The sequence below is a fragment of the Mustela nigripes genome, chromosome 14 (genome assembly GCF_022355385.1).
Source record: "Mustela nigripes isolate SB6536 chromosome 14, MUSNIG.SB6536, whole genome shotgun sequence".
NCBI classification, from domain to species: domain Eukaryota; kingdom Metazoa; phylum Chordata; class Mammalia; order Carnivora; family Mustelidae; genus Mustela; species Mustela nigripes.
The window spans coordinates 17,929,169-17,953,849 of record NC_081570.1 but is presented as its reverse complement, the minus strand read 5'-3'; the positions used below and the strand labels follow the sequence as shown (position 1 = coordinate 17,953,849).

The 24,681-nt window shown below is 37.9% G+C and overlaps 1 protein-coding gene across 1 annotated transcript in view; it reads right to left on the bottom strand.

The window, feature by feature from the left end:
* Positions 1-3,304: 3,304 nt before the first annotated feature.
* The window catches only part of CLIC4 (chloride intracellular channel 4), a 71,423-nt gene continuing 50,046 nt past the window's right edge, over positions 3,305-24,681 (bottom strand). Inside the window, exons 4-6 of the mRNA XM_059376686.1 lie at positions 21,481-21,587; positions 8,227-8,408; positions 3,305-7,509 (exon numbers count right to left, since the gene is read on the bottom strand). Coding sequence (XP_059232669.1) covers positions 7,345-7,509; positions 8,227-8,408; positions 21,481-21,587 — 454 coding nt within the window. The 3' untranslated portion in view covers positions 3,305-7,344. The remainder of the gene's footprint in view (positions 7,510-8,226; positions 8,409-21,480; positions 21,588-24,681) is intronic.

Below are 24,681 nucleotides of genomic sequence, written 5' to 3'. Positions count from 1 at the left end.
TTTTTTTTTTTTCAATTTGTCCTAGCTTTTGTTCCTTTAGTCCTCTTGTTCTTTCTTTGGGGTTTGTTGGTTTCTTTTTTAAACTCCTTTCCCCTCGAATCTTGGATTTTTAAGTTATTTGTTCTTCTAATTATCTTAATAGATACCCTAGATATTATAATATTTATTATAGTTTTCTTAAATCAGTACTTTTACCACTTACCAAATAGTGTAAAGATCCTACAAGTACTTAACTCCACTTAACTTTCCTACTACACTTCCACCAATGTTATGTATTTATAATACATAACCACTGTTATATATTCCACATTATATACTTTCCTCCATTATATTTTACTTCTATAAGCCAGTTATATGTTCCACAAAATGTATTTCCACAGAATGCAAGTACTTGAATGTTTACTTCCACAGAAATGAAATATACAACAGTACATGTCTTCAAGACATTACCGTTGCTGTTTAAATAATCAATATGCTATTACATTTGCCTACAGGTTTTACCTTTGCCATTGCTTTTTATTCGCCCTTCTGGTTCTGTACCTCAGTCTGGGGCTCATTTTCCTTTGAGCTGAAGTACTTCCTTCAGTATCTTTAGTAGCACTAGTTTGCTAGTGCTGAGTTCTCTCTGCTTTTGTCTGTCCGAAAATGCCCTTTTTGGCTTAGCTTGTGAGAATATTTTCAGTAAGTATGGATGGAATTCTCTGTTGGTGGGGTTTTTCCCTTTTCTTTTTAACAGTTTAAAGATTCCTGTCTTCAGGCTTCCATCTTCTCTGCTGAAAAGTTAACCATTAGTTTTATTGTTACTCCTTCAAAGGTTATGGGTCATTCTTCTCTGGCTGTCTTTAGGATTTGCTCTTTGGTTTTCAGCGCTTTGACTAGGACGTTCTTAGGTATGGTCTCTTTGTTTTTATTCCATATGGAGTTTGCTGAGGCTTATGAATCTGTGGTTTGGTATCAAGTTTTAGAAAATTCTTACCTATTATTTCACCAATTACTACTTCTGCCCCATTATGTTTCTGTCTGAGACTTTAGTTACATATATCTTTGGATTGTGTTCCTTGTCCCCTATGCTCTTTTCTTGTAGATTTCTTTTGTTTGTGCATTCTTTTTACTGTCTTTTCTTCAGTTTGGACTTTTTCTGTTGACCTACCTTCAAGCACTAATCTTGTCTTCTGCTGTGTCCATCTTGCTTTTAAACCATAAAATGAATTAATTTCAGATTTGTGCTTTTCAGCTTTTTTTTTTTTTAAGATTTATTGAGGCATAATTTACAAACTATAGAATTCACCCATTTTTGGTGAACACAGTTAAATGGCTTATAAATTTTTTTTTCTTTTTCCTTTTAAGAATTTATTTTGGAAAGTGGTGCCTGGGTGGCTCAAATATCTGATTTTGGGCCAGGTCATGATCTCAGGGTCCTAAGATCGAGTCCCACATGGGGCTCCATGCTCAGTGGGGAGTCTGCTTCTCCATCTCTCCCCCTCCCCACCCATCCACCCATGCTCTCTCTCTCAAAAAAATTTTTTTTTTCTAAATAAAATATTTTGGATGCTGTTTAAATTGAGCTTTAATTCAAACACAAAGGAAATCCACATCACTAACTTTGCCAATTAACCTGTCAGTAGACTGATTATCCAAAACTTGAGCATGGTAGAGCTGCCTCCATGCAATTTTTAAAAATTGATTATATACCATAAAATTCACCATTTTAAAGTACACAATTCAGTGCGTTTTTGTACTTTAGTATTCACAAAGTTGAATAACTGTCCCTGTTACTTTATTCCGGCACATTTTCATCACCCCAAGAAGGAACCCCATACTCACCAGCAGTCACTCCCCATTCTTTCCTCCCCCAACTCCTGGCAACCCACTAATTTGTCAGTCTCTGTAAGATTTCCCTATTCTGGACATTTCACATAAATGGAATCTTAGGTGGCTTTTTTTGATTGGCTTCTTTCACTGAGCAGGTTTTCAAGGTTCACTTGTATTGTGCCTTGTGTCTGTACTTTTTTATGGCTGAATAGTATCCCATTAATGAATATAATGAAAAAATATATATATAGAATATATATGTGTGTGTGTGTGTATAAAATTTTTAGCCCGTTTATCTGTTGACATCTGGGTTCTTTCTGTTTTTTGGCTACTACAGAGTGAAATAAGCATCCACGTACAAGACATATGTGAACAAAGTTTTATTTCTCCTGGTTATAAACTAAGAGTGGAATTGCTGGGCCGTGTGGCTGCTCTGTGTTTAAGTATTTGAATAACTGCCAGACTGTTTTCCAAAGTGGCTGCACCATTTTACATTCCCACCAGCAGTGTAAGAGAGTCCTGATTTCCCCACATCATTGCCCACATTTAATAATGTCTCTTGATTATAGTCATACTGGAGGGTTTTTTTGTGTGTGTGGTTTTAACTTATATTTCCCTAATGACTAATGTTAAGCTTCTTTTATGTGTCTCTTGGCCATCTGTGTATATTCTTTGAAGAGCTATCTATTCAAATCCTTGCTCATTTATTATTCAATTATAAGAATTCTTTATATATTCTGGACACCAGACCCTTACCTGTAATCCATATTTAGAACTGATGGATCATCCCAAAATGACTCCTTATGCTTGCTGGCAATTCCTACTCCTGCCCACAGCACCAGGCAACCATTATGCTGCTGTGTGTTTTGGGTAAATCCCTCCTGCTAATGAAATCTTGTCTCCTAAATATGGTGAGATTATGGGAGATTTCATTCTGCCTTTTGGTAGCCCTGGACTTAGCTTCTAGCATGCCACATACAGTTCTGGAATTCAACAAATGATCTGTGAAAAAAACAATCATGTATTTGGGTTCCTGGGTTTCCAGTGTGCCCTATAACCAAGAGCCTTGTGATTTTCTTTTCCCCAGCAGAGGCCCTCTGCATGGGCCAAACCCAACTGTAAACTTTCAAGTCTTTATATCTCATCAGGCGAGCTTCCTAGGTTTTCCTCCCTTCTCCAAATATATATATGGGTTATAGAGGGGAATAATTCTTCCGTATGAATTTTTTAAACTCATTTGTCTTATTCTCACACACACACAGACACACACGCACGCACGCACACTTGAGATTTTGTTGGAAAACCTACTGAATTTATAAATTACTTGAGACAGAATTAAAACTCTTCGTAAGCTTCCTATCCATGAACATGATATACCTATCCATGGAGCAAATTTCAATTAGGTCCTTTGATAATAGTTTGCACTTTTCTTCATAACGGAATTGCATGGTTTATTAGATTTGATCTAAGATTAATAGATTAAAAGGTTAGCTTCTTTTAAAGCATTTTATTTTTTAGAATAGGTAACATATGTTACAAATTTCTCAAATCTCAAAAAAGTATACATTGACAATTTCCCATTTTCCTCAGTCACCCAGATTTTGTCCAGAAAAAAATGTCATCCAATGTTACTAGTTTATTAATTTTAATATAGTTAGTATTAGTATGTAGTAATTATATTTTTTCAATATTTTATCTAGTAATCTGGCTAAATTTCCTTATTATTTCTGATAGGTTATTTTGTATTTCTTTTATGTATATGCATCATCTGCAAAAAGCATCCATTTGGTCATTTTTTTTCCATTCCCTATTCTTTCTACAGATTTTGCTGCATTGACTAGCACACTTCTAATAAAGTAGCTGTAAAAAGTAGCCAAATAATAGCTGTGATAGAAGGCAATCCTGTCTTATTCCTGGCTTTAATGGGAGGGCTTTATTTCATATTTATATATGAAATTAACTGTAGGTTCTTGGCAGATGGCTTTTCAGGTAAAAAATATTTTAATCTCTGGCCCTACTTTGCTAAGAATGAGAATCATAAAAGTTTCTATCAAATTATTTTATGCACCTACTGAGATGACCATATGAATTTTTTCCCCTTTAATCTATTAAATGTGTTGAGTCACCCTCTCATGGATAAAAGCAGTCTCAAGTAAAACACTTTTACCCCAGGTTGTTATTTATTTTCATGAGGTGGGGGAAAAAAGAACATTTTATGATAGTGAAAATATACTTTATTTTTTTTTAATACAATAGCTGCCAGCAATATACTGGTTCTAGAGAGAGAAAAGAAAATACAAGCATTCTATAATAAGCTTTCATTTGCCTTTTCAAGTAATTCTAAAGAAAATACTCCAATTCTGTTCAACATTAGGACTGAGGGAATTGAATTTTTTTCCATGATAAAAATATGATTTTGACAGCCCCAATCCTGATCATTTGTAAAGGATAGAATTTTTTTTTAAAGCCTATATAGTATATCAACGATGAATGCTTCCCTCTCTGAATCAAATACTGATTATAACCAGTGTAAGAAAATGGTTAATCAATAAATGATGAAATGTTTATCAAAATGTTCATGAAAAAATACATTGCTATTTCTTCTCATTTTTTACCTTGTAGATATTTCCTAAGTGGATATTTTAAATGTACAGAAACAAAAGCTAGCTATGTAACTCTGAAGAGATTCAAAACTCAACAGACGTTAAAATGCCTAAAATCTAGAGTTGATCAACTTAGTGTAAGAATAAATGTCAGAAATCTCTTCATTGTATACAGATTGCTCAAGAGTTTAAAAATAAATTGTGTAAGCTGAGTTATCAAGAAATCAAATCTTATATATATGATTTTCATCACAAAAGTCAATGATCCTAATAAAAGGTATTAGAGGGATATTGAAAATCTACATCTACATTTTTTTAAAAAAGGAAGTTATATCAACTCAAATAGTAAAGAGCTTTCCAACTGTTCAACAGAAAAATTTCTCAGAATTCCTTGGAAAATAAGTGAGAGTTTCCATTCAGACTCTAATCTTGCTGAAGTGGTACAGAAGGGGCTTAAATGAGGAAACAAATGAGTTAGTTGTAAAAACAGCATCAGATGGTCTGCATTGTATCAGTTCATACACACTACATGAACTGCCATGAAAACTTTTATGCCCTAAAATCTCCCAAGATTTTAAGCTATGATCTTTCCACAAGTATAAAATGAGGGAAAAAATCATGTTCTGGGTCATCCTTTTTCCTAGCTTTTGTCCATATGCCAATCTCAATTTCATCTAACTATCTTCCCTGATAACATAATAATAAAATCTGTCTTTCTACATCAAAATCGTAACAGACAGCCCGGCCTTTCTTGGACATCTAGAGAGAGAGCCAAATACAATCAAGAGACAATGAAGAGAATAAATATCCAAAGTGAAAACAGTTCATGACTGAATTTCAGAATGTGGTTTCGTCCCTCTATTTTGAGCAATGTATCTCCGTGCTCATTAGCCCCTCTATTCTGCACCACTCAGTCCCCTGCTCACTGGGAAGAACAGACCCTTCTCCTGAATCTTTTTCATACTTTGAGAGCCCTAAGGCGAGGTTCAGTATCGCCTGAATGTCAAGTCACTACCGGTTTAAAAGGAGGTGGGAAGCGGCGATGGCTGCCTGTGTCCTGGTGCACACGGGACATTTTCACCCACTGAAACTACTGCTCTGGAATTTCTCAGTGATAACCTGAGTGCTTTTCTTGCAACCAGATAAGTCACTATCCAATATTTAATTACAAAAAGGTGGGTGCCCAGACTTTTAATCAGCAATAAGGAGTTGTAAGAAGGGCAAGGCAAAGAAACCTCCCTGAGCCAAATGGATTCAATCTGGAGCTTATCTTTCTGTACCAAGCTAAGTACTGATAGGTTAAAAAATGCAGTATATGCTTATAAAAATCAGGTTGCTTCCCTAACGCCAGTGATTACTAAATGTTAACACACCAAAGGGGGGGGAAACATTGCCATTTTAAAGCAATAATATAAATTTCCAAAAACAGCCTATGAGAAATAGCACATCTTAAACAAGTTACATATAAAAAAATTACCAAAAATGTATTTTAGTTACAACCACGATCTTTGGAGCAGTAGTACTTAGGAAGTCCATTTTTTAAAAATGAATAAATACGTAGCAAACTTTTGTTTTATTTTTACCAAGTTCATCTTCCCTTGTTAGAGAACCAATCATTCCTGGTTTAGGACTTCGATTAAAAAAACAAACAAACATGCAGAGTGCTATTCCTCAATGTAGCTTTAGAAAAATTTAATCGAAGGAAGTTCAATGATTGAGATTAGGCAAAACTGCAGTAAATACGTACTCACCATTACAACTATAATATAGTTCAAAAGGAGTGAACCACCCTCTACCCAGAGTTTAACAGTCACTGGGGAGGGAGAGTGGAATGGGAAAGCTGGTAATGTGTGTTTTACCTTGCTTTTGGTATATGATGGATAATGCATCCTTTAGATTATCCATACTAATTAAATATGCTTCAGAAACAAAATTCTGCCTAATATTTTGACAGACCCAAGCTATATTCCTTAGGTTAATACCTGCGTTAATTCTGACATTACAAGTTGTTGTACTGCTGTAGCTAAATCAATTAAGTATCAGTTTATGTAGTGTTACTCAACAGATCTCTGGACAGCAAGGTCTATGCTTACCAAAAAGGGAGCTTTTTAAAATAAAGGAGGAAAGCAATAAAGTTCCAAACAAATGGCACTGGGCAGAATACACATAAAAAAACAACACATGTGGACAGAGTAGCAGGGGCCCATTGGTTTTTCTCATGCTTGAGGAAGATCTTGAGGGCATCACCCCTCTCTCTCTGAACTTTTAGCTTCTACAGAGCCTCAGACAGAACTGGCATGAAGGATAAATGTTTTTGCGCAAAAGTAAAAATCCATGTACAAAGTAAAAACAGCAAACTCTGTAGTGACTTTCTGTGGAAGGCTCTCTTCACCGGTGGTGACAGACCCAGGACAGACTGAACTGAAACAGAGTATTCTGATACAGTAGCGGTCCTTTCATATACTCTTACTACATATTATACAATTCCCAGAATACATAAATATTCCTTGTACCATGCACTGTGCACCAATTTGGGGCTGACTGAGGAGGTCGTGGTACTATTTTAACAGTTAAACACGGCACATCCGAAGTTCGGCCCTCTGTCCACTGTGGACAGATGAAACGGTCAGGGCTCCGGACAGACAGCGATCTACTGCTCAAGTGGGGAGTGTGGCGGCGTGTCTCTGAATTAAAGGAGAGGAGGGTATGGGGCAGGGGAGGGACACAGGATACAGAGTTTTAAACATAATACTGCTTAGGAGTGTATATTTAAAGATAGCTACTATACCTTGTCTATCCTTTATCGTTATCTTGAATAACTGCACGTTCATGCAAAATAAAATTTCTACTTTATAGGAACAGGAGCAGTCTGTTAGGAAAAGCATATTCTTAGGGGAAGATGCAAAGACATCTCTCTCATCAGTGACATTTACTTGGTAAGTCTTTTGGCTACATCACTATAGGCTATTTCGACCTCCTTATCACTGGGACAAGTGTTGGTGAACTCGTCCCTACTGTACGCATTAGTTAAGTATCTCCAGATGCCGGTCATCCCTTTCGGAATATCAAAGTTGCGGTATTTTTTGGCCACCACCTGAAATACAAAGACATCAAAAGTTAACATTTATTTTCCATGACTTGTAAACCAGACTTAGCTCCGATTTTAGGGCATATGAATTCTGTGAATCTCTGAGAACTGCTTCTATTTGGGAAGAAGTCCCCTTCATTCTAACTAGAGTTTTAAACAATGACAAGGGACGCAGGGTACATCAGAACTTCAGTAATGTGACAAGGATTGCAAACGCCTGCCCTGGTGACCCAGAGGGACAGCCGGGGGAATCCCCAGGTAAATGTTTGAAGGCGCACACACGATTCTGTTTTCCTTGGTCTTGATCTTTGTCATAAAACTAGTGTTAACTACTACTCTATTTAGCATAGTGTCTTACACAATAAATGCTCAGTAAATATTTCTTTGCCTTGTATGGATGTAACCAGGTGATCAAAGAACAGAATTTGACAACATAAGTCAATGTAATAAACTCAATTCAAACTTTCCTGCTACATTTTTGAATTTTTAAACAGTCACACACACACACACAAATTCTTCATATGCCTCAATTTTAAGACATAATTTTCCATTCTACTAACCCTAGGGTATTCCAACTGATGCCTAAATAGCATTAAGTTATAATGTTCGGGGTTCCTAGTCATATACCAGATCAAAAAGAAAGTCATAGACAAAGAAAGTGCTATCTTAGTACAGAGAATATGTGGTCTAATGGCAATGTGACACCACATCCAACTGGCCTACCTTGACAATGTGCAGCTTGGGAAGCAGGTTGCAATCAGCTAATGTCATTTCATTGCCATCCAGAAATTTACGCGTAGAAAACTTAATGTCTTCCATACTATTCTCATCAATTTCATCAGGGAGTGGAGAATTCAAATATTCATCCAGTTTCTGCAGGGTTTTCAAGAGACCCCTCTCCAATGCTGAAAGCAAGATGGGGATACTGTAAGACAGAAAACCACCCAAGCCCCAAAGCAGCAGCAATACTCTTCCGGTCAGTAACTATTTTATCAAATGTTTACGCTGACATGAAGTGCCGCAGAACAGGACAGGCAAGGTTCCTGCTCTCCTGGAGCTTATTTACGAGGGACAAGGGATGAGACAAGCAAGTACATTTGTTCAGGTAAATACAGAAAAGGGCATGACAGTTTCAAAAACTGGAATCTGTAACAACTCAGCAACTAAATGCCCCACTTACAAACATACTATGACCTGACACACTTGCTGTTCAAACTAGAAAAATGAGTGAGAAAAGGCAAAGCTATTAATTCAAGTCTAGGAAAGAAAATTTTGCCAAGACAGAGATTCTTGCCCCGAATTTGAATGCCTATTTCCCCAGTAATATTTGGATTTGTAACCAAGAAACATGCTAAGATCCAATACAGACCATCCAAGCAGAAAGCATGAAGTTTTTGTACTGTCTTGTAATACATAGGAAGCCAAGAACATATAATAATAAAATTATTATTTTATAATAACACGCTGGCATCTGAGTAGAGAGTTCAAGTTACAATAGTGAATCGGGGGCTCTTCAACCAAATAGATTAAGAAGCTATGATTGTTATAATTCAGAGACGAGTGGGACAGAGCCACCCCGGTATACCTGGAAAGTCAAGGGTAGTGACCTTTAGCGGACGGGATGGGGATGTCCTTAGAGAGGAATAGGGAATAACAACAGACAAGTCTTCTATTATCGCTTCTTATCCTTTACCTTCCCAGGCCCCCTTCACCCCCCACTCCCAGAATGCCAAGCTCACACTGCTCACTGCAGTGCTCGGTCACGGAAGAAAGCTAAACGTCACGAGGTGACAACCAATACAGTTTTAAGTTCAAATAAATTTAGTTCCATTAGAGAAAAAGACAAAAGTTTTCTATGCTGCTCTTCTTCCAAATTGCTCCCACCCACTCATGCCTTGGCCCCCTCCTAGCAGTGTAGACAACGGATGGCAGTCTGAGCTAGATAAGGGGCTGTAGGCATCCAGAGAAGTAAGTGGATTTTAGACATACTTAGAAGACAAAAACCAACAGAGCTTGGAAACAAAACTGAGTATGGAAAAACGATAGATGTTTTTAACAAAATACAGGCGTGAGCCCCTACTACATGCCAACTGTTACTCTAAGCATCGTTAAACCCGCTCTTGGACAAAGCAGTTTGCATTTACATTTTGGGGAACGGGCACAGCACAGAGAAACGGCCAACAAACGATTCCCAGGGCAAACGCTGGTATCATTTGCTGCCACATTTCCCTGCCTAGAGAAGCAGGTTCATGGGGTGCGGACATGAGTTCAGTGCGTGCTGCTTTTGAGGTGTCTGTGGGACATCCATGTAGAAGCGCCAGACAGACAGCTGGGCCACAGTGTCTGGAACAATCTGGGCTGGAGCAGTACGACTGGAAATCCTGAGAACATAAATGAACGCCGAAGCCAGGGAAGTGAAGGACGGGTGGAGTGCCCAGGTGGAGGGCCCAGGGTAGTGCCCTAAGGATCATCATCTGTGGAGCTGCGCCAAGCAGGTAGGCCACAGTCACTGTCACACAGCATTCCACTGTGCGATTATGTAAGTGCTCGTCCATGCCCTTACTGGGGTCTGTATTGTTTCCGGTTTGAGGCTCATGACTAATCGGGTAGCAAACGTTCTTGGACAAATCTTTCGGTGCACGTCTGTTCCTAGTCCACTCAAAAGTGGAGCTGTGGGTTACTGGGTATACCTGTGCTCAGGTTGAGGAGAAACTGCGATCCACTTGCCAAGTCCCACACGACAAAGAGCGGTGCAGAGACGTCCCAGTGACTTCACACCTTCAACACCACTCGGTAGGGTCAGCTTTAGTCACTTGGGGGGATGACCAATCAGGTGTAACACCTTCTCCTATTTACTACTTGGATATCCTCTTTCTGTGAAGTGCCATTTGCTCATTCTTCATTACGTAGCTTATCTTATTTGTAGTTCTCTGTAAATTACAGTTGCAAACCTGTTGTGGTTCTACATGTTACGTGTACCTTCACCCTTTTCACTCCCTAAATGGTGACTTTTTACAAATCAAAGTTACTAAAACTAATGTCCAATTAATCAATTGTTTCTTCCACAATGAGTGCTTCGTCCAGATTAAGAGGAAATCTTACCTATCCCCAAATTATGAAGATACCCTCCATTATCTTCTAGAAGGTATATTATTTACCATTCATATTTATATCTACAACCGTCCTCGAGCTAGTTTTTGTGTAGGGTGTGAGACAGGGGTATTTTCTTGACTCCGTATTCGGTTTCACTGTTCTATTCGTCTATTCTAGTATTAGTACAACACTGTTTTAACTACTATTCCTTTATAAGTCTTGATATCAGATAATATTAAGTCTCTCTTCAAGATCATTTTTGCTATTTTGCTATTCTTGGTTCCTTCCATTTCCCTAATTAATTTTAGAATTAGCATGTCAATTTACACACATGCGTGCATGTACGCATGCACAGAAAACTAGCCGGGCTTTTGAATGATCTACAGATTCAACAGAGCCCAACTTGAGAACGGGCATCTTTATAATACTGAGGCTGCCAACCTATCAATACCGCTTATTTAAATTCATCTCTTTCAGTGTTGTATGTTTTCTATGTAGAGGCTTTGCTCATCTTTTATTGGATTGATTCCCCTAAATACCTGACTTCTTTTAAAAATATCTGACATTTTGGGGCACCTGGGTGGCTCAGTGGGTTAAAGCCTCTGCCTGTGGCTCAGGTCATGATCCCAGGGTCCTGGGATTGAGCCCCACATCGGGCTCTCTGCTCAGCAGGGAGCCTGCTTCCCTCTCTCTCTACCCGCCTCTCTGCCTATTTGCGATCTCTGTCAAATAAATAAATAAAATCTTTTTTTAAAAATCTGACATTTTGATGGTGTAAATATTTTTGCAGTTTTCTGTGGTTTGTTGCTAGCATGCAAAAACACAACTGATTCTTCTAATGGCCTCATACACAGTAACCTTGCTAATTCATTTTTTTTATTCCTACACTTTCTCAGTTGATTTTTTTGGATTTGCTACATACACAATTATATTGCTTAAGAATAATGACAAAATTTGTTCCTTCCTTTACAATGCTCTTACCTTTTTTTCCTTTTTCTTGCCTATCGTATTGGCCAAGACCTCCACTTCAGTGCTGAACAGAAGTGGGGACAGTGAGCACCACTTCCTAGTTCCCAGTCTCAAAGGCAACGTTTTATTAGTTCCCTGTTACATACGATATTTGCTGAAGTTTTTGTAGATTCTCTTGCCAAATTAAGGCACTTCCCTGCTATATCTAGTTTGTTAAGGAAAAAAAAAATCATCGTACCCTAGGTATCAAATTTAATCAAGTACTTTTTCTGCTTCTATTGAAATGATCATATTTTTCTCCTTTATTCTATGAATTTATAGAGATAGTTTCATGTTTAAACAATCTTCTCTTCCTCAGTTAAACCCCACCTGGTTGTGTGTATTATCTTTTCTCATATTGCTGGATTAGGTGTGTTTTATTTTAGACTTTTGCATCTATGTTTGGGAGAGACTAGCCTGAAGTCATCTTTCTTTTGATGTTCTTGTGTGGTCTGAGTGTCAAGGTTGCCCTCAAAAAGCAAGCTGGGAAGTATCTTCCTCTCTCCTGTTCCCTGTAAGACTGTGTAACGCCAATGTTACGTCTTCCCCAAATGCTTAGAAGAAATGCATCGGTGGAGCTATCTGGGTCTGGAATTTCTTTTAAAAATGGTTTTAGGGGCGCCTGGGTGGCTCAGTGGGTTAAGACTCTGCCTTCAGCTCAGGTCATGATCTCAGGGTCCTGGGATCGAGCCCCGCATCAAGCTCTCTGCTCAGCAGGAAGCCTGCTTCCTCCTCTCTCTCTGCCTACTTGTGATCTGTCAAATAAATAAATAAAATCTTTTTAAAAATCATATTTTAAAAAAAAGAAATGGTTTTAAATTATAGCTGTAAGACTATTTACATTTTATGCCCTCCTATAGTAATTCTGTTACACTATACTTCCTGTAAATTTAACTGATAGTGTTTTCAAATTTATAAGCATAAAAACTTTCATAATATCCTCTAAGAATCACTTCAATGTAAGTCCTGTAACAATCCCCTTTCATTTCTAATACTGGTTACTACAGCCTTTCTCATTTTTCTGGATTTTTCTTGTCAAGATTTATCAATTTGATAAACTGATATATCAATTTATTGACTTTTCAAAGAAATTTTAGCCTTGCTGACTCTCTGTCATATTTGTTTACTGTTTCAAGGAAATCTGCTCAATAGTATTTCCATTCTCTACCTTCTTGGGTTTAACTTGATCTTTTCCTACCTAACCCTCGAGGTGCAGACGGTCAGATTTCCCATCTTTTTTTCTAATATAAGCACTCAGAGGTATAAGTTTCCCTTTAAGCACAATGTTAGCCATATCACATAAATAGACATCTGTTGTCTTTCATAATTTTATTTTTCTTCAGCCCATGGGTTACTAGAAATGCACTGCTAAGTTTTCAAAGACGTAGAAATTTTCTAGCTGTGATTTTTGTCATCGATCTCTAGCTTCTTTTCTTTGTGGCCAGAAAAAAATATATTCTGTATGATTTCAATTTCCACTTTTTGGAAAAATTTTCAGATTTGCTTTACGGCCCAGCTTTACAGTCAATGTTGATGAAGTGTTCTTACGAGCATTTGAAAACCAGATGTATAAGTCAGTCACTGGGGACGGTGTTCTAAGTACCTATCAGCGAGACTACACGTGCTCCTTGTGTTGTTCAGTCCTGCTAGACCCTCTGATGCCTCGTCTTTGGGTGATTCTAACAGTTATTAAGGGATTGAGTTAAAAATCTCCCACCAAGAATGTGCATTAGTTTATTTCTCTTTTAATTCTATGAATTTGGCTTCTATATTTTCGGGCTAGGTATTTAGTAATACAGATTCAGAATCGTTCTTTCAGGTAGATCACCCCTTTAAATCAGTTTGAAACATGCTTCATTATGTCTAGTTGGTGCTTCTTAACGTCTCCTTGTCTGGTATCGGTGCAGCTTTGCCCACTTCTTTTGGTTGGTATTCACACCACTTTAACTTCACCTTCCCTGAATACGTGTGTGTTTCACGTGTATGTTGTATTCGTTCTTGCACATAAGCAACACTTTTTTTAAAGATTTATTTGTCAGAGAGAGAGAGAGCACACAAGCAGGGGGAGCAGGAGGGAGAGCAGGCAGAGGGAGAAGCAGGCTCCCCACCAAGCAAGAAGCCCGATGCAGAACTCGATCCCAGTAGCCTGGGGTCATGACCTGAGCCGAAGGCAGCTGCTTAACCCACTGAGGCACCCAGGAGTCCCAACAACATATTTTGGAGCCAGCTGCCAAGTGACGTCTTCGACTTGGGAGTATTTAAGTCATCTACATTGAACGTAATTACTATAAACTTTGGTTTAAATCTGTCATCGTACATTTTGATTTCTACTTGCTCTGTGTTCTCTTACTTCTTTTGGATTAAGTTTTTAAAATTTATTATTAATTTCTCCCTCTATTAGTGTATTATACACTCTTACTAGTCTTTGTTCCCCTGACTTACTAAAGTTCACTTATAACTTTCAGCACTTCCAGGATAAGGAAAGGGCCTCATAACGCTCTGCTGTCACTACCTCCCTCCTGTCCTGAAGGCTGCTATTGTCATGTATATTCATTTCACTTGGATTTTAAATTCCACAAGGTGTTACTGTTTTTTATACAGACAATATTCATTTACACTTTATAATGTATTTATACTACTTTTTGCTTTCCTCCCTTCTTGCATCTCTTGCTGTACATCTGAAGTCATATTTCTTCTTGCTGAAAAACTATATATTTCTTCTAGGGAGGGTCTACAGAGATATGTACTCAGTTTTTGTTTGTTTAAAAATGTCTATTTCACCATCACTTATTAAAGTTCATAAATAAAAAATTAATGTCTTAATTATTACATTCTTACAGCATTTTTTTCAGCTGAAACACTTCGTGAATATATAATAGAATCAATTCTCAGAGCAGCCATGGGACATAGGAAGAGTGGATAATATCCTACTGGAAAGATACAGAAATGAAGGAGAATCTGCCTTATTCTGAACATCAAATAAAAACGACCCTGACTGACATCTTAGAGAACGTGGGTATGTTATGACCACTGGAACCGTAAACTAAATAGTGAATTTTGAGGCTCACGGAAAAGGTGGTAAGAAAAAGCGGACCGGTTTAGCAAGTATATGAATCCAGGGGAATAAATATAAAGGTCATATCTTGAGGCAAAAACAAAAAATTATTTGGATGTGCTTGCTTGAAGAGTATTTCACTACTTACAGAACTTTAATTCACTTTTAGCTCTCTGAAGAGCTCTGAAGATTGTCTTCTGGATTCTACTGCTGCTGCTGAGAATCAGTGCTCACTCTCGCTGCTTTACCTTAACCAACTCTCTGCCATCGGTAAGATTCTGTCTGGTTCTCAGCAGGTGCCTATGTACACACAGGTGTGGTTCTCTTTATATTTGTCCTGCTGGGGTGGCGTAATGTTTGACTCCATGGCCTGTTACCTTTCATCAGTTTTGGCAAATTCTTGGCGATTACCTCCATGTCTTTGGCTCCATCTTCCCTCCCCTTCTGGGACTCCACTTACAGACATGTGTTCCTCTCTCCGTTGTGTTCTGCAAATCTTGCACTTATTCCTCCAGTTCGTTTTGTTTGTCCTTTTGTCTCTGCGCTTCCATTAGTTATTTCCTTCTGACCTCTCTTCAAGTTCACTAATTCTTCATCACTGTCTCATCTGTTCGGTTCATATACTGGATTCATAATCTCAGATATCATATGTCTAAATTCTAGGACTTCCATTTGGATTTTTATAATGCCCAGTTCTTAGTTCAAATTTTCCACATTGTTCTTTTAGCTTTGAATATGAATCTCTATATTAAAATCAGTATCTGATAACTGACTATCTTGTCATTTTTAATATGTCTGAAAAATATGTATTGGTGGGGCACCTGGGTGGCTCAGTCAGTCAAGTGTCCACTCTTGATTTCAGCTCAGGACATGATCTCAGGGTCAAGATATGGAGCCCCTTGCGGGGCTCCGTGCTGGGCGTGGAGCCTGCTTGAGACTCTCTCTTTCCCTCTGACCCCCCATGCCCCGCTTGCTCACAATCTTAAAAAAAAAAAAAAAAAAGGATTAGTTATGTTCAGTCTTTTAACATTAGCACTGTTAGATTTTTAGAGTTGTTAAATTTTTAAACTCAGGGATGGTTTATATTAAACTAATAGTCTACTAAATCATGAACCTCTTCCTTCTAATTCTTGTTATTAAATCAATGCATTATTCTTGCTTCCTTAACTGGACTCTGTTTTCTTTGAAGGTAAAGTCTGTGTCTTGTGCCTCTTCCGTATAGCCCCTAATATTCACAGCATTCTACCCAAGCACGAATTAAACATCTGTTCGATATCTGTCACAGACGGAGGAAGGCCAATAATTTCATATAAAAGTTTGGAGTTTCTTAAATGTCTAGAGAAGATTCAAAAGGAAATCAGGTGAATATGTAGAATAGATACTTTTTTTTAAAAAGTCAGGTGAGTGGAGATATTTGTATCTGACTGTTCAGATACAAATATCTGTGGGAAGCTGAAAAGGAGGTAGGAATGGCATATTGCCATAGAACATAAGAGCCATTTTAAAATGTAAAGAAGAACTGGTAAAACTTTTTACTTAGGTAACATATCAAACACACTGGAATGTATATGTCAAGTGACAGATGACAAGATCAAGGATCTACTTATTTTATGAATAAAAGGCACTCTAGCCATAGCCAGATGAAGCTAGTTGATTTCTTAGAAAAAAGAGTTAAGCAGAAGGACACTGGAGCCCAATAAACTAGAGAAGCTGAGCTGTAGCTGTGGAAGTCACAAGGAACCAAGCCATTTAAAAGAAAAGGTCAAAAATACAGAAGCAGTAAATATAACCTTTCATTGATTACATGCAAGTTACTGATCATGCACGCAGTCATGAAATGTTAAATTTATAAAGTGCCAAGAGAATAAAATGTGAGAAATAGCTAGGTTACTTAAGGAGTCTAGGGCAGGATGGAAATTTCATGGTGTACTTAAAAGGGGGTGGTGGGTGGTGAGAAGGGACAGCAGCATCTCGGGACTGTCAAAGAACCAACTTAAAGACTCAATATGCTTCCTATCAAAATAAGTGAGTACAGAATAAATGCACATTAGATATAAGGATTTATTCTTTGACCAGATTACAATGAACGGAGTTGTGGCCTCTATGCAAGATAATACTGTCTGAATTCAAACACTGAAACAAAGTCTGGGCAAGTTTGTGATCTTCAACCTGCTCTTAAATTCATCCTTCTCCTGGATTAGTTTTCAAATATATTCAACAGAAAAACTAAAATACTCTGAATTTATAAGGTTTGAAACATATGATGTTTATAATCCTAGAAGCGATGCACAGACTAAAACTAAGTCACCGGTAAATATTAAAATTACTATTCTTTCTACCATTTTGGACCAAGGTAAGCACCTGCAATGAAGCTGAATTGCTGTACCTCCTAGAAATATTAATTTTTCATTAAGAATCTCAGAATAAAGGGTATATTAATGTAAACAAAGAATGGTGAATTAGTTTGATTCGATTCTTATGTAATAACCTGAGGAAGGCCAACAAAACTGAGAAAAACAGAGGGGCCAAGAGGTACTAAAGAGCATCATTCAAAATGAAGTTTTGAAGACAAACCACAAAGGAATTAAGATAAAGAAAATGTCAAGACTAACCACTAGAAGGCAGTAGCAAGCTATGAAAAAGGAGCTCCTTGTCTTAGCGCAACCATTCTCTAATAATACCCTTGCTGTGGTAATGCTGGTTATCTGTAAGGAAGGTATTTAAAAAGCTCTCCAAAAAAATTAGTACTTAACTGTGATAGAGGCTATCCAATTAGTTTTAGATTAATTCTGAAAATCAAAACACCCTTTTTTGCCTATGAGACTATAGCGAAATTTTAAAACACACAACACACGCATACGCACAACCATGCCAGGGTCAGAAGTGAGGGGAAATGAATACTTTCACATTAGTGGGAATAGACTTTTGAGAAACAAAATCTTCTGACCTATTTGGAATCTAGCACAAGGACATTCACTCGCACTGTTTGTCACAATAAAAAAACTTGAGACAATCTAGATGACTATCAACAGGGAAACAGTTAAATAAAAATCCGTATTATGGAATATTAAACAGTATTTATAAAAAGTGAGGTAGATCTACATTTTGATATGGAAGGACTTCTACCACATAATATGTGAAAAAACAATTGCAAAATATAAATATACACATAAATGCACACTGATACACAATATTTGCAAAATTACATAGAAAAAAAGGATGAATATTAACTGTTGGGGAAGAGCTCAAATGAGGTTAAGAAGGGGCACTAAAGTTTTACTGAATTTATTTCTAAACGCTTTTAACTTTTTCAACAAGCATACATTAGTCAATTGTGAATATAATTTGAGTAAATGCAAAACAGAAAGCATTAGATTTAACATGACCATATTTGCTGTAGGAAAAGACTACAATTCACAATGAAGAATACCAAAATTATGAGCCCTTACAAGGATAAAACTGTATTTTAAAGCTACTGCTAATTTCAGTAAAGGGCAGCCTCATGCAAGCAATTTTTAAAGGCCAATAGAAAATAGGGAGAGGTCAGGAGTATTTAAAGATGATGGGGCGCCTGGGTGGCTCAGTGGGTTAAGCCTCTGCCCTCAGCTCAGTTCATGATGCCAGCCAGAGTCCTGGGATCAAGTCCAGTAACAGGCTCCTTGCTCAGTGAGGAGACTGCTTCTCCCTCTGTCCCTCCCCCTGCTCATGCACTCTCTCTCTCACTCAAATAAAATCTTTTCTCTCAAAATCTTTTTAAAAAAAAATAAAGATGATTAAATAATAATAATACAATTTGGTTCCATAGCTACAATGATGAAGAACCATCCTCTGATTCCAAACACTTCCACAGAGAGAGAAAAAAAGGAAGGGAGACAGGCAGGGAGGAATTCTGAATAAAAAGGAATGAATGAGAACCTATAGATTCCTTGCCTCCACTTAAAAATGAGAATTTGGACATTATGAAATATGCTCTAGAACAAAATGGCAGATTTCATCACTACTAAATTCACTGGGCTCTTAAGAGTATTATAAATACCAACACACTAATAAATTATCTACTAGTTATATTTGGGAGTTTAATAATTTATATATATTAATGAAATCAAAGAAGTGGGAAAAAAGAAAACAAACCCAGATCTGGAACAGGTCATATCTAACCCATTCTAATAAAAGGCATTACCTATTAATTTCTTTTAATGCTTCAAAAGATTACACAAACTTACTTCCAATCAGCTTGGACATGTTACCAAAAGAATTCATTCATTCATTCTTTTTTTTCTTTCTCCCTCCCTTTCTCTCTCTCTCCTGTATTTCCCTTTGTTTTATTCTTTAAGCCCTATTTGTGTATTTTGTACCCAATCTAAGCACTGACACTTCTCTTTCACTGACCCAATACCACAGCATCTAGGCATCGAATCCCTTACTTAGAATTACATCTTAAAAGGTCTTAAAATTGCCCAAACATATTGAATTTTGCAAAATATTTAGTAGGTTGGTAAAACTGATCAAAACTTTGCCTACTCTGAGTTACCACGTAAAATGACAACTCCATCTCTTTGTAAGTGGTTCATAGTTTGGGAGGAGGAGGAGCTGGAACACTAATTTCTAAGGCTGATTTAAGGCATTTTATTGCACTAAATAGACAAGACACCTTCAACAGATCTACATATACTCAGTAAGCTCCAAAGTGATTTGGAATATTGTTTTCTAAAGTTTCCTGGCAGTGACAGGTCCTATGGGGAAAGTTGCTTGGCAACTGGAATTCTTATTTACCAAGAGGTAATTTAATATAAAGCCTTCTAGTGATCCGTTATGTTGTTTGTTCTCATTGGTTACAACATTATAAGGACAGCAAGCGTAGGTGGCTACTTAAGACAGCAACAAACTGATAGGAAAAAAAATAGAATACAAAGTTATACTTAAGTGAGTCACTTTCTCCCATGTTCTCTCCCCTCTATCCCATCCCCAAAGCAATTGTTTGGTTTTGTTCTTTGTGGGTTTTGTGTTTTGTTTTTTTTTTTTTAGCAAACATATTTTATTTCCCTTTCCTCCCCACCAAGTGTCAAAAGAAATTCAGCCACCCTCCAGCTTCCAAAAACTACACAGAGAAATGAAAACATTATGAATTGAACTCAGATGGTTCAGGAACTATGGGCAAGAGCATCTGGATATAAAAGGATGATTTCGGGGAGGCCTGGATGGCTCAGTCAGTTAAGCAGCTGCCTTCGGCTCAGGTTATGGTCCAGGGTCCTGGGATCGAGTCAAGCATCGGGCTCCTTGCCCGACAGGGGAGCCTGCTTCTTTCTCTCCCTCTGTTAGCCACTCTGCCTGTTTGTGCTCTGTGTGTGTGTGTGTGTGTGTGTGTGTGTAATAAATAAAATCTTTTTAAAAGGGGGGGGGAATGATTTCATGAAAAGAAATCCTCTGCAGGCAGGAAGGGAATGACAGAAAAGATACTGTCTGTGGACAGGAGGGGCTCCATCGTAACTGTTTGTTTAGAGTATAAAATGCTTACAACTGAAACAGCAGGCAGAAAAAGAGCCAGTCACTTAGGGAAGTTGTCCCTAAACCAAGGCAGCTACTGGAACACACTGAAGAGCTGTAAGCCAGGCCCAGGCACTACGGCCTTTCCCTCTTTCCCTCTGCTGCAGAAAAACATCACATGCAGTGAATATCATGCAGTGATATCATGCAGTGAATATCATCCCAGAAACCCTTGAAATTCAATACTAGATTATAAAATACCGCAATTTTAAAATTTAATAATAAAAAAATACCGGCCTGAATGGCTTGGATCTCTGCCCATAGAAACCACATAAGGAAATCAGTGAGTGCTTCCCTTTTTTAAAAGATGCTTGTTTAACCGGCACTGATAATTTCTTCCCTTTGGTTTTCTTGTTCATTTGCAGCCATAAGTTTCTACCCAAAAGAACTGCACCCACGCCACCAAACTGTCCAAAACCATGACGGATTAAAGTGTCTTTAGGAGCTGGCGTTTTTGTTGCTGTAATTACTTTTAATTAAACACTAATATTCTCTCTGGAGAGTTTTACTCAGACAGAACAATGCTCGACATCGCAAAGAAGAAAAATGACTGAATGGTGTAGTTAAGACAAGGCTCATTAAATGGACCTCTTTCAAAGAGGCTTCCCTTCACCACACATACGTTTGGTAAACAAAATAAGATAGTGTTGTCCTTTGATATAGGAAATAAGGACTTTGTATCTGTACTACCCTAAACAATTCTCACATGAAAACAGGACTTGAAACTAAAATCCCCTTTTAGGATGCAGAGAAATTAGGAAGATGGGAGAGATACATGCTCTCTTAGACTAACTCCCCAAATTGCTCTTGAAGGTGAATTATCACAAAAACCCACGCAGGCTGACTTCAAGTGACCAGAATCCAACAAGAAACAAAAGATTTAGTAATAATCTAAAGGAAGTTGTATCGATCCATTCCAAAGCACCACACCCACACCACTCATTGTTTCTGATGTCCTGTTAATTCTCTGTATAGTTCCCCCTTCAGGAAAACAATTCATTCGATAAACATTGTATTGTACATCTACCATCCCAGGCACTGTCCCACTAGCCAAAAACAGGAAAACAGAAATTTAAGGACTTACCCTGCTTATCATCAAATCTCGAGTCAACTTTGAAAGCCAGTTTTTAATACTTAATGGGAAGGTCTGGACTCCAAAATATTAATTTAAAATCACTGTCCTAACAGGATTTTTGGATTTACTTAGGGCTTTTTTGGTATATGTGCAGTGGTAATCCAATCATTTGTGGGGTTGTGTGTGTGTGTGTGTGTTTTACCTTCATTAGCCTCTGGCCTTGAATTCTTGATATATGCGGAGAATTTGGCAAAGATGTCCATTCCAGCAGTATTTGATTCAGGGTGTTTTGGTGAAAGCTTCAAGTACCTGAGGGGGAAAAGTGAGAATGGATGATAGAACCTTGTAAGTTCTCTCCATCAACAAACCACTGTGCCAGCAGTTTCTTGACACCTTTTAACAGTTATTACTTTAAGAAATGCCATCATCTATTTTCTATGGTATTTTTAAGATGTGTTTTTTCTTGAGGAGACAAAGCTCTGCAGTGTTTTTGTTCACATATTAATTTTCTTGGCAACCAAAGGGCATCCGCACTCTACCTCCATTTTATAAATTAGGATGTTGGGGAAACAGTCTACTTGCTCAGAGGCATGTGCCAAGCCAGTGGGCATCTTAGAAAGAGAAGTCTGGAGCAGCACTGTCCAAAAAACTTTCTGTAATGATGGAAATACTCCATATCTGAATTTCCAATATGGTAGCCATTTCGTGAAGCGTGGCTGGCTATCTGAATATGAATTTGAGTGAACCGGTGTTACAGAAAGTTAAAAATTCACTTCTGCCATTGCGGAAGCCACATTTCAACTACAGAGCCTTCTTGAAACAGAAATGCCTACCAGGTCCCTGGCAATCGCCATGCACTGAAACGCTCGATGCTACCAGAGAACCCGGAAAGCGGGTAAAGGCGGGCATCTCGGGTCATCCACAGTAGTTTAAGGACAAAGATAGCATGAAGCATATCACTCACTTCAACTCCACACTTGGGATTTTACAGAACGTCCCATGGGCTAGATATTGGTAAGGGTGGTACCGAGCAACAGAACAGTAAGACTTCGGGAATTCTGCTCACAAGTGCTCTTACAAAGTTTATCTGCTTTGAAAACGGACATTCATGACACACAGCCTTTTTTTGTTTTTTTCCAACCACACAAATGTGTATTTTATATATTTAAATTCCAAACACACATACTCAGTGTCTATTTCCTCCTCAAATTGGAAAATATATGTGAGAAGACTCAGCTCCTCCCTCCTCTCTTCCACAGACAGCTACACCCACTGGGAGTCGGCGCCACAGGAATTCTGACCATTAGCACCGTTTTAGGGAACACTTCATCTGTTTAAAGGCCCTGTAAAATTTCACTGGAAACTGGGCTTGATGCAGTCAGGACTTTGGGGGGGGGGGGACCTAACATTAAACTGGTAATTTAGATTTCTTCATGTATTTTAGGATGCTGTCTTGCCACTTTTTTAAAAATTAAAAATGAAGGCGAGGTATTCTTAGGAAGAAGTTTAGTTCAGTTGCAAGCTGTAGTGTCTGGTTAGTTTTTTTTATTCAAATTTTTTTACATGTGCAATTCTGAATTCTAGGAGAGACAGATCTAAAAAAATGGATACCAGAGATTTAAAAATACCTACTGAATATATAGATGTTCAATTCATCTTCCTTTTTCATATCTCTCTATTTTTAAGCTTAAAGATTTCTCTTATAAATAAAAATATTTACAGAATGAATTTTTCAGTGAACAATTATAGTAAATGAATTTCATGAAGTTATAGATTATGTACACTAAATTAGTAATATATGATTGCTTGATTATTTTTTTATTTTTCCCTCCCCTTAACTGTAGAAAACTTTATCCTCTTTTTTTCCCCCTGCTTGTGCTAAAAGAGTTAATTCCAGGTTCAACATCCCTGAATTCCCTTTGACTATAAAAACAATCAGGCTCCAGTTTAAATGTTTTTACTGCTTGTAATACAGTAACTTCATTGACTCATTCCATTTCAAACAAAAAATAGCACAAAGAACACAAGTGACTCTTCAATACACTATGTCTTCCACTAGCCAAGTTTCCAAAATTATTCTTTTTTTCCCAACCAATATTTAGCAGTACCTCCTTTTTCTAATGAAGGCAGCTGGAAGGCAGGCTTACACCGCAGATCATTTATACCTTCATTGTTCACATATATTCATTGATTCCAATTATCAAGGGTCTACTCTGTCTCAGGCATTATACTAAGTGCAGAGGTTATACTGACGAGCACACAGAGGCATACTAGAGACCTATTTTAATGAACAGGTAAGAATGCAGAAGGATGGGGCGCCTGGGTGGCTCAGTGGGTTAAGCCGCTGCCTTCGGCTCAGGTCATGATCTCAGGGTCCTGGGATCGAGTCCCACATCGGGCTCTCTGCTCAGCGGGGAGCCTGCTTCCTCCTCTCTCTCTCTCTGCCTGCCTCTCTGCCTACTTGTGATCTCTCTCTGTCAAATAAATAAAAATAAAATCTTTAAAAAAAAAAAAAAAAAGAATGCAGAAGGATTTGCAATTGGCATATCCTTATCCATATGAAAACGGATGCTATTACAATTCTTAAAAACAAAATAAAACAAAACAAAAAAGCACTGTTCTCTAAAGCAGGTTAAACAGGCCCTATTCTTCTCCAAGACAAACCATTAAATCCATACTACTAACTTAATGCATTCGATACCAGAACTGCAAGAGACCATTCACCTAAAACTCTCATTTTGCCTAAAAGGAAATTATATTCTAGAAAGTTCATATACTGGGTCCCTCAAATCCCTAGACTAGTTAAAAGTGCTGCCAAACTACAACTGGTCTCCTGTCCCCAAATCAAGTGCTGTTTTTGTTTTACTACAGATCAGATTCTCTCTGAAAGAAATTCTAAACCAAGAGGTCTTCAATCAGTTGCCAGCTTATTCTGCATTCCCCCAAACACTGGATTTTAGTAATTCATCATTAATCACTGTCCCAAATAGCTTGATAAAGCAAAACTTTTCAATGACTGACAGTCTCATTTCAACATTTGACAAAAGGCAGGCAAATAATTAATAAAAGACCACGTGTCAACAACATCATGGACACGAGCATCCAGGGAGTGCAGACTTTCAGATCCGTCCTTTAGTCTGTATGACGTCACAGACTATTAACGCTAAGACTAGCTAAGAGTATTTCCATCCTTTTAGGAAAGACCTCAGACATTTTCTTTCTCATGGGAATGTAAGAATAAAGTCTGATTATACAACCCACTAAGTTACCCTTGTAAATTCAACTTTCACTGTATTTCTCACTTTAAAAAAGCAGGGGGGGGGGGACCTGGGGTGGCTCAGTGGGTTAAGCCTCTGCCTTCAGCTCAGGTCATGATCTCAGGGTCCTGGGATGGAACCCCCCC